The sequence below is a fragment of the Lithobates pipiens genome, unplaced genomic scaffold (assembly GCF_037356315.1).
Source record: "Lithobates pipiens isolate NorthernLeopardFrog02 unplaced genomic scaffold, aLitPip1_a1.2 Scaffold_30, whole genome shotgun sequence".
Lineage (NCBI taxonomy): Eukaryota > Metazoa > Chordata > Amphibia > Anura > Ranidae > Lithobates > Lithobates pipiens.
This window is the reverse complement of record NW_027507791.1, coordinates 39,769,974-39,780,700: the sequence shown is the minus strand read 5'-3', so window position 1 is coordinate 39,780,700 and position 10,727 is coordinate 39,769,974. Positions and strand designations below refer to the sequence as shown.

General features: G+C 48.0%; 1 protein-coding gene across 1 annotated transcript in view; it reads right to left on the bottom strand.

Annotated features, from left to right (window-relative positions):
• Nucleotides 1-252: 252 nt before the first annotated feature.
• Nucleotides 253-10,727, bottom strand: part of LOC143942674 (low affinity immunoglobulin gamma Fc region receptor II-like) — a 33,544-nt gene continuing 23,069 nt past the window's right edge. The window contains exons 7-8 of the mRNA XM_077464053.1: nt 3,603-3,619; nt 253-574 (exon numbers count right to left, since the gene is read on the bottom strand). Coding sequence (XP_077320179.1) covers nt 470-574; nt 3,603-3,619 — 122 coding nt within the window. The 3' untranslated portion in view covers nt 253-469. The remainder of the gene's footprint in view (nt 575-3,602; nt 3,620-10,727) is intronic.

Here is a 10,727-nt window from a genome sequence, read left to right as displayed (position 1 = left end):
TGCTGTTTACCACCACCCTCTCCCTTTAGAATGTAAGCTCTACGAGCCGGGCCCTCCTGTCCCTTCTGTATTGAACTGTACTGTAATTGTGCTGCCCCCCCCCCCTCTACATTGTGTAAACAGTTGGCGCTATATAAATCGTGAATAATAATAATAATAATAATAATATCACTATGTATATATCTTTTTATTTTTTTTGTGGGAATTGGTTTCAAACGGTAGAGCTTTAGGGATTCAGTCACTCACCAGCTCTACTTTTAAAAGGCTTTTCCTGCCCACTTTTATTCACCACATTGATCACAGCATATATTCATTATTTTTTTTTTTTTAAAAGCTCTGAATTTAAAGCGTGATACTGTAGTTATCTGACACAGTTATTGTTTAATATAATCTTTGATAAAGGTATTTTTTTTTTCTTCTGGATTGTTGTTGGTCTTTATGGCTTAGGACCTCACAGGAACCATCAATATCATTCATGGGAATATGCAGAGTTTGGTATCATCCATTCCGGGTCCGGTATCCTTTCATAGATATTTATATCATTGACAGTAGCGTAAGTAGCAGTCAGATCCTCCTGGAAAAGATTAAAACATGTATTAGTATTATAGTAGTATTCTGTCTGTCCGTCCGTCCGTCCGTCCGTCCGTCCGTCCGTCCGTCCGTCCGTCCGTCCGTCCGTCTATCTCTACAAAATGATCTTTACAATGGCTGCCATGATCTACAAAAATTCCACAACACCCCCCACCCCCCCACTGCCTTCCCGGGAGACACACAGGTCCCGGAAGACAGCGGGACCATTCAGAAAGCACAGCACGACCTGCCCATGTGCAGTAGGAAACAGATTTTGAAGCTGCAAGGCTTCACTTCCTGTTTCCCTTAGTGAAGATGCGGGCGCCTGCACCCGGAGCCAATGGATGGGTCGGCTTAGGGTGCCAACATCGCAGGATCCCTGGATAGGTAAGTGCCCTTATATTAAAAGTCGGCAGCTACAGCATTTGTAGCTGTTGACTTTTATTTTTTTACTGGCTGGAATGCCTCTTTAAAGAGCAACTGCAGTCGGCTCACCTAATTTGTAATAAAAACATTTTTGCCATTCTGAAGTTTCCCCCCAACCACTTTGCATATTATTTTATATCTACTGAGGTTCTGTACTTGCCAAACATGCTGCAGAAATCTCCCTTCACCAAATCTGGCTGCAGCCATTTTAACTGTGGGCAGCTGAAGCAGCTGCCTGTTCACTTCCTGGATTTACACAGTGGCACACCGCCAGCCCTACCCTATTATGACTCATCCCCCCTCCCTTCCTGGAAAACACTTATGCCGCGTACACACGACCAGACTTTTCAACGGATTAGGTCCAACAGTCTTCCCGACGGACTTGGGGGGAGTTTCGATGGACTCTCTGAACGAACAGACTTGGCCACACACAATCACACCAAAGTCCGATGGATTGGAATGTGATGACGTACGACCGGACTAGAATAAGGAAGTTCATAGCCAGTAGACAATAGCTGCCCTAGCGTCGGTTTTTGTCTGTCGGGCCCGCATACACATGAGCTGATTTCTCGATAGGAACTGGGTCCGGTGGAGTTCCGATTGAAAAATTTGGAACATGTTCTATTTCTAAAGTCCATCAGATTTTTGGACAGCAAAGGTCCGATGGAGTCCACACATGATTGAATTGTCTGACGGATTCGTTCCGTCTGACCTTTGCTGTCGGAAAGCCCGATTGTGTGTACGCGGCATTAGGAGAGTGAGAGAGATGTGCATGATGTCATAAGCCTAGGCTAATGACCAGACAGGAAACAGGAATTGGGCTGTATACGGGATCTACTGGCAGAAAAAAAATTTTTTGCTATCCAAAGTTAAAACAACAACAAGGGCAGAAGATTTAATAGATGGAAAGTTGAAAAAAATACTGATGGTCTGCTTTAAGTTTAATGGACAGGGCATTAAAAGGGCACTAGACTGGATCTCTGGAAGGATCGACAGGTATTTTTCTGGTACTTAAAAAACACTACTTAAGGCGGAGGTCCTCCTACCGGTGCAAAAATTAAAAGACAGCAGCTACACATACTGCACCTGCTGACTTTTAATAATAGGACACTTACCTGTCTTGGAGTCCAGCGATGTCGTCACCCCAGTTGATGTTTCCATCACGTGCCACCATTGCGGGTAAGGGAACCCGGCAGTCAAACATTACAGCTTCGTGCCCGGGTCTTACTGTGCATGCACGAGGCACCTCTGCGTTATCCTACTGGCCCAGTGGCGGGGGGGAAAGGAGGAAGGAGGAGGAGGGAGCTGACTTGCTGGCGTACTTCGCCGCGGCCCAGTCTCCCGGAAGTGGGGACAGGATACCTGTCAAATGCCCCGTACACACGGTCGGAAATTCAGATGGAAAAAGTCCAATGGGATTATGTTGTCGGAACATCCGATCATGTGAGGGCTCTATCGGACTTTTCCCATCGGAATTTCCGGAGCACAAAGTTTGAGAGCAGGAGCTAAAATTTTCGGACAACAAAATCCGATCGCATAAATTCCGATCGTGCATAGACAATTCCGACGGACAAAGTGCCACGTGTGCTCGGAATAAACTAAGGCCGCGTACACACGAGAGGATTGTCCGTCCAACTTAGTCCGCTGAAACACGTGTTTCAGCGGACAGTCCGCTCGTGTGTGGGCTTCAGCGGACTTTTTCAGCGGACAGTCTGGCGGACTAAGTCTTTCGGAATTTCCGTAATATTGTCCGTCCAAACTTGGTTTCAGCGGACAGTCCGCTCGTGAGTAGGCAAGTTGGACGGACTAAGTATGGCGCATGCTCAGAAAGGATTTACACGGCCGAAGGTTGCATTGCAGTGTATTGGACGTCGTATTTCTAGTCCCGTCGTACGTGCTGTACACGTCATCGCGCAAGCTTTCAGCGGACTGTCTGTTCATCGTGTGCGGTCAAGTCCATTCATTCAAAAGTAGGACGGACTGTCTATCGGATTGTCTGACGGACTTAGTTGGCCAGACAATCCTCTCATGTGTACGCGACCTAAGAGTAACGAAAGCTATTGGCTACTGGCCCATTTATAGTCCAGACAAACGTCAGCTTGTTCTGAACGATCAGATTTTCCGACAACTTTGTGCGACCGTGTGTATGCAACACAAGTTTTGGGCAAAATCCCTCGGAAAAAATCTGACGGATTTTGTGGTTGGAATGTCCTACCGTGTGTACAAGGCATTAGACAAATGAGTGGAAATTCCACTTTTGGGTGGAACACCGCTTTAACTTGAAAAAGGTAAAAAAGGCAGCCATCATATCTATGGAGTGGTACATTTAAATGTATGATATTTTTGTCCTTGGGTTCAAATCTCCTTTACGTGTGAAGTGAGCTAAAATAAATTCATGTTATCTCCAAACATTCATTCATATAAATCAAATCAAAATGAGTTTTAATTCATCTAATTCCAAGTTGTATGTTTTCAATAAAATATGTTCAGTTTATCGAACACTTTGGAAAAATCAGTTTTATAATTTAACTGTTTTGGGTGTTTAAAATAACTCAGCCATAGGTCATCCCATCATTCTACAAAAAAGAAAAATGTTGGATACTTACATGTTTAATTATATTACCTATAAAGGGAACAAGAAAACAATGATCAATAATTATTATTTTAAAGGAAAACATAACACTTTTGCATATAATATATCCTTGTTGTCAAAGAGGGTGGGTTTAGAGCAGGGGTTCTCAACTTTTTTTGGCACCAAAGCCTGGAAAATTCTTTTAAAACCTCCTATGCCCCAGCAGTAAAAAATTACCTGTACAAATAAAGGTTATATTCACAAAAAATGCATGGGAATAAAACGAAAATGTATTGAAATGCTGAAAGGCTCTGGATGGGGCTGGGTGTCAATATGGAGGGAGTGAATACAGTTGGGCCGAGTGACGTCACACACCAACATTGGGTGGCGCACCATCCTCGGTCGGGATGTGTATACTGTAATATAGCAGAGACTTTTTAGGAGGACTTATCTACTGGCAGAGGCTGTGGGCAATAGTGATGGCCGAACGGTTCGCCCGGCGGTCGTTTCGCGGCGAATTTCCGACTTTCGCCGTCCGCGGGTTCGAACGCCTTTTTCCGTCGTTCGCCCCGGCGGACTTACGTGTTTAATGTATACAAGAACTTTAACCTTTCGTGACACGTTTATCATGTGTTACAGGACAACCAATTGAGACATGACAGCTCATGGACACTTGGACATTCCCCCTAACCTATAAATACACCCGATCCGGTGGCCATTTTACATTCTTTCTTCTGTCACTGTAGGGAAAGGATCCTGTGTGGAGTAGGGACAGAGAAAACGCTAGCTATTTGGTACACAAAAGTTCTTTTCAGGACTGGTATAGGTGTTAGGTCAGCAGCCTGAGTTTCTTTTGTCAGTTTAGATAAAGGGACAGAGCGCTGTATGCTGCTATTTTAGGGACAGCTCAGCCAGATTAGTCTTTCTTCATCATCATCATCATCATCATCATTAGCTGTTACTATCAGGTCCACAAAAGAGCTGTTCCAGCTAATCGTTCCAGCCTACTCTTTTTTGCCAATTTGTATAGGGACAGGCAGGAAGCAGTGTGTCAGGCAGTGAGGATAATTTTAAAGACTTGCTGTTACTATTAGTTCCACAAAGGTTCTTTTCAGGACTGGTATCAGTGGTACGGTAATAGGCTTGTACACGTATAATATTCTTTCTTCCAAATATAGAAAGAATATTATACTTGACTGCTGCCCTTCTGCTGCAGTCTGCTAATCATTCACAACTCACTTGTTCCACAAAGCTCTTTATCAGGACTGGTAACTTGGTCTGTCTAGGGTGCTACGGTACATAGGCTTGGGTGCGGTACAGTCTGCTGTTCTGTAAGGACCGCTATCGGTCCACAATAGATAGGGTTGCCGTGCACTACTGCTGACCGCTGCCCTATACTGCAGCAGTCCTTCAGCGGTATAGGGACTGACGCACAGTCTGCTAAACACTAATACACAACCTGCTTGGTCCACAAAAGTTCTTATAAGGACTGGTAACTTGGTATAGGGTGCTACGGTACATAGGCCTGAGTGCGTTACAGTCTGCTGTTCTGTAAGGACCGCTATCGGTCCACAATACATAGGGTTGACGTGCACTACTGCTGACCGCTGCCCTATACTGCAGCAGTCCTTCAGCGGTATAGGGACTGACGCACAGTCTGCTAAACACTAATACACAACCTGCTTGGTCCACAAAAGTTCTTATAAGGACTGGTAACTTGGTATAGGGTGCTACGGTACATAGGCCTGAGTGCGTTACAGTCTGCTGTTCTGTAAGGACCGCTATCGGTCCACAATACATAGGGTTGACGTGCACTACTGCTGACCGCTGCCCTATACTGCAGCAGTCCTTCAGCGGTATAGGGACTGACGCACAGTCTGCTAAACACTAACACACAACCTGCTTGGTCCACAAAAGTTCTTATAAGGACTGGTAACTTGGTATAGGGTGCTACGGTACATAGGCCTGAGTGCAGTACAGTCTGCTGTTCTGTAAGGACTGCTATCGGTCCACAATACATAGGGTTGCCGTGCACTACTGCTGACCGCTGCCCTATACTGCAGCAGTCCTTCAGCGGTATAGGGACTGACGCACAGTCTGCTAAACACTAATACACAACCTGCTTGGTCCACAAAAGTTCTTATAAGGACTGGTAACTTGGTATAGGGTGCTACGGTACATAGGCCTGAGTGCAGTACAGTCTGCTGTTCTGTAAGGACCGCTATCGGTCCACAATACATAGGGTTGCCGTGCACTACTGCTGACCGCTGCCCTATACTGCAGCAGTCCTTCATTGGTATAGGGACTGACGTACAGTCTGCTAATCACTAACACACAACCTGCTTGGTCCACAAAAGTTCTTATAAGGACTGGTAACTTGGTATAGGGTGCTACGGTACATAGGCCTGAGTGCGTTACAGTCTGCTGTTCTGTAAGGACCGCTATCGGTCCACAATACATAGGGTTGCCGTGCACTACTGCTGACCGCTGCCCTATACTGCAGCAGTCCTTCAGCGGTATAGGGACTGACGCACAGTCTGCTAAACACTAACACACAACCTGCTTGGTCCACAAAAGTTTTTATAAGGACTGGTAACTTGGTATAGGGTGCTACGGTACATAGGCCTGAGTGCAGTACAGTCTGCTGTTCTGTAAGGACCGCTATCGGTCCACAATACATAGGGTTGCCGTGCACTACTGCTGACCGCTGCCCTATACTGCAGCAGTCCTTCATTGGTATAGGGACTGACGTACAGTCTGCTAATCACTAACACACAACCTGCTTGGTCCACAAAAGTTCTTATAAGGACTGGTAACTTGGTATAGGGTGCTACGGTACATAGGCCTGAGTGCAGTACAGTCTGCTGTTCTGTAAGGACCGCTATCGGTCCACAATACATAGGGTTGCCGTGCACTACTGCTGACCGCTGCCCTATACTGCAGCAGTCCTTCATTGGTATAGGGACTGACGTACAGTCTGCTAATCACTAACACACAACCTGCTTGGTCCACAAAAGTTCTTATAAGGACTGGTAACTTGGTATAGGGTGCTACGGTACATAGGCCTGAGTGCAGTACAGTCTGCTGTTCTGTAAGGACCGCTATCGGTCCACAATACATAGGGTTGCCGTGCACTACTGCTGACCGCTGCCCTATACTGCAGCAGTCCTTCATTGGTATAGGGACTGACGTACAGTCTGCTAATCACTAACACACAACCTGCTTGGTCCACAAAAGTTCTTATAAGGACTGGTAACTTGGTATAGGGTGCTACGGTACATAGGCCTGAGTGCAGTACAGTCTGCTGTTCTGTAAGGACCGCTATCGGTCCACAATACATAGGGTTGCCGTGCACTACTGCTGACCGCTGCCCTATACTGCAGCAGTCCTTCATTGGTATAGGGACTGACGTACAGTCTGCTAATCACTAACACACAACCTGCTTGGTCCACAAAAGTTCTTATAAGGACTGGTAACTTGGTATAGGGTGCTACGGTACATAGGCCTGAGTGCAGTACAGTCTGCTGTTCTGTAAGGACCGCTATCGGTCCACAATACATAGGGTTGCCGTGCACTACTGCTGACCGCTGCCCTATACTGCAGCAGTCCTTCATTGGTATAGGGACTGACGTACAGTCTGCTAATCACTAACACACAACCTGCTTGGTCCACAAAAGTTCTTATAAGGACTGGTAACTTGGTATAGGGTGCTACGGTACATAGGCCTGAGTGCAGTACAGTCTGCTGTTCTGTAAGGACCGCTATCGGTCCACAATACATAGGGTTGCCGTGCACTACTGCTGACCGCTGCCCTATACTGCAGCAGTCCTTCATTGGTATAGGGACTGACGTACAGTCTGCTAATCACTAACACACAACCTGCTTGGTCCACAAAAGTTCTTATAAGGACTGGTAACTTGGTATAGGGTGCTACGGTACATAGGCCTGAGTGCGTTACAGTCTGCTGTTCTGTAAGGACCGCTATCGGTCCACAATACATAGGGTTGCCGTGCACTACTGCTGACCGCTGCCCTATACTGCAGCAGTCCTTCAGCGGTATAGGGACTGACGCACAGTCTGCTAAACACTAACACACAACCTGCTTGGTCCACAAAAGTTTTTATAAGGACTGGTAACTTGGTATAGGGTGCTACGGTACATAGGCCTGAGTGCAGTACAGTCTGCTGTTCTGTAAGGACCGCTATCGGTCCACAATACATAGGGTTGCCGTGCACTACTGCTGACCGCTGCCCTATACTGCAGCAGTCCTTCATTGGTATAGGGACTGACGTACAGTCTGCTAATCACTAACACACAACCTGCTTGGTCCACAAAAGTTCTTATAAGGACTGGTAACTTGGTATAGGGTGCTACGGTACATAGGCCTGAGTGCAGTACAGTCTGCTGTTCTGTAAGGACCGCTATCGGTCCACAATACATAGGGTTGCCGTGCACTACTGCTGACCGCTGCCCTATACTGCAGCAGTCCTTCATTGGTATAGGGACTGACGTACAGTCTGCTAATCACTAACACACAACCTGCTTGGTCCACAAAAGTTTTTATAAGGACTGGTAACTTGGTATAGGGTGCTACGGTACATAGGCCTGAGTGCAGTACAGTCTGCTGTTCTGTAAGGACCGCTATCGGTCCACAATACATAGGGTTGACGTGCACTACTGCTGACCGCTGCCCTATACTGCAGCAGTCCTTCAGCGGTATAGGGACTAAGAGTTTTGTCACAGGGTGATTTAAAAAATGACAGGCAGAGGAAGAGGCAGGCCCTTCCGCAGGGGTGGTAGGGGTAGGGCAGGAGCAACAGCCTTGAGCCAAAGTGGGAAGTTGCAGAAGGTGCGTTCAATTACTTTAAAGGACGCACCAGACTTGGTTGAGTGGCTCACTCAGCCTTATTCTTCTGCACCCTCCTCATCCTCTCGATCTGCACCCTCTTCTTCACTCTCTGCTATGTGCACCCCCAAAGACACTACCACCAACAACACCACCACCACCACATACCTTCCGCTTGAGTGCAAATGGGGGCCTTCATGCTCCAGTGTTTTAATAGGGACCCCCGTATAAAAAGCATGAGGGTCAAGGACCAGTACTGGGTGGCAACGTACTTAGATCCCCGGTACAAACACAAAATGGCGGAAATGTTACCGCCGTCGCAGAGGGCTGTCAGAATGCAGCACTTCCAGGCCTTGCTTCGAGAAATGCTGCATTCTGCTTTTGCGTGCGCTGGCAGAGGAGCAATTCCCACTCCCAGAGAAGGATTTGCGGGTACCAATCCAACAGCGCCTGCAAGAAGAGGCCGGTTTGAAGATGTGTTGGTGACTTCGGATATGAGGTCATTCTTTCAGCCGACCCATCGACAGGTGTCATCCGGATCCAGCATCAGGGAACGCCTAGACCGTCAGGTGTCCGACTACATTGGGTTAACGGCCGATGTGGACGCTCTGAGGAGTGATGAACCCCTAGACTACTGGGTGGGCAGGCTTGACCTCTGGCCAGAGCTTGCCCAATTTGCAATCGAACTGTTGGCTTGCCCCTCATCCAGTGTCCTGTCCGAAAGGACGTTCAGCGCAGCAGGGGGGATTGTGACCGATAAGCGTACTCGCCTAGCTCACGACAGTGTTAACTACCTCACATTTCTAAAAATGAATGAGGCATGGATCTCGGAGGAATTCAACACATGTGATCAGTAGACCATGTATATGTCTATAAACAATTTTTGGAATCAAGCACACAGACCTTCTTAATTCATTTGGCTCACTTCCCTGACCCAAAAAAGCACACCGTACTATATGCCCCTACCCTCCTCTTTGAAGAGATTGAGCGGTGTCATATTTCTACTGGGGCTGCTTATTATGAGGGGTTCCCACCATCCCTGTGCTGTGCTGACTTCCTCCTGGGTGTTCTTATTATGAGGGGCTCCCACCATCCCTGTGCTGTGCTGACTTCCTCCTGGGGGTTCTTATTATGAGGGGCTCCCACCATCCCTGTGCTGTGCTGACTTCCTCCTGGGGGTTCTTATTATGAGGGGATCACACCATCCCTGTGCTGTGCTGACTTCCTCCTGGGGCTGCTTACGGTGCTGCTGTCAGCGCTGTATGTCACGGAGCTGCTGTCAGCGCTGTATGTCACGGAGCTGCTGTCAGCGCTGTATGTCACGGAGCTGCTGTCAGCGCTGTATGTCACGGAGCTGCTGTCAGCGCTGTATGTCACGGAGCTGCTGTCAGCGCTGTATGTCACGGAGCTGCTGTCAGCGCTGTATGTCACGGAGCTGCTGTCAGCGCTGTATGTCACGGTGCTGCTGTCAGCGCTGTATGTCACGGAGCTGCTGTCAGCGCTGTATGTCACGGAGCTGCTGTCAGTGCTGTATGTCACGGAGCTGCTGTCAGCGCTGTATGTCACGGAGCTGCTGTCAGCGCTGTATGTCACGGAGCTGCTGTCAGCGCTGTATGTCACGGTGCTGCTGTCAGCGCTGTATGTCACGGAGCTGCTGTCAGCGCTGTATGTCACGGAGCTGCTGTCAGTGCTGTATGTCACGGAGCTGCTGTCAGCGCTGTATGTCACGGAGCTGCTGTCAGCGCTGTATGTCACGGAGCTGCTGTCAGCGCTGTATGTCACGGTGCTGCTGTCAGCGCTGTATGTCACGGAGCTGCTGTCAGCGCTGTATGTCACGGAGCTGCTGTCAGCGCTGTATGTCACGGAGCTGCTGTCAGCGCTGTATGTCACGGAGCTGCTGTCAGCGCTGTATGTCACGGAGCTGCTGTCAGCGCTGTATGTCACGGTGCTGATGTCAGTGCTCTGTATTACGGTGCTGCTGTCAGTGCTCTGTATCTCCTGCACCCTCTTGTTTGCCTACCCTGGTCCCTGACCTTCCCTCTCCTCCATTGCCTTCATTAGCTCCATAGTCCTGAATTGTCAGAACAATTTCCCAAATAAAAAAAAAATGCTTGTAGTTATCGATCCCAAATTCACCTCATACATGTATTATGCTATTGTCCAGGTGGTGGGACTACGTGCTACCCCCTAATAATTACCCCGTGGCCGCAAATTCGACCTAAAGGTTTGCGAAATTCGCCTCCCATTGAAGTCAATGGAGCCCGCGGCGAACGGTCGTTTTCGCGAACGTTTGTGTCCGTTCGCGTTTCGCGT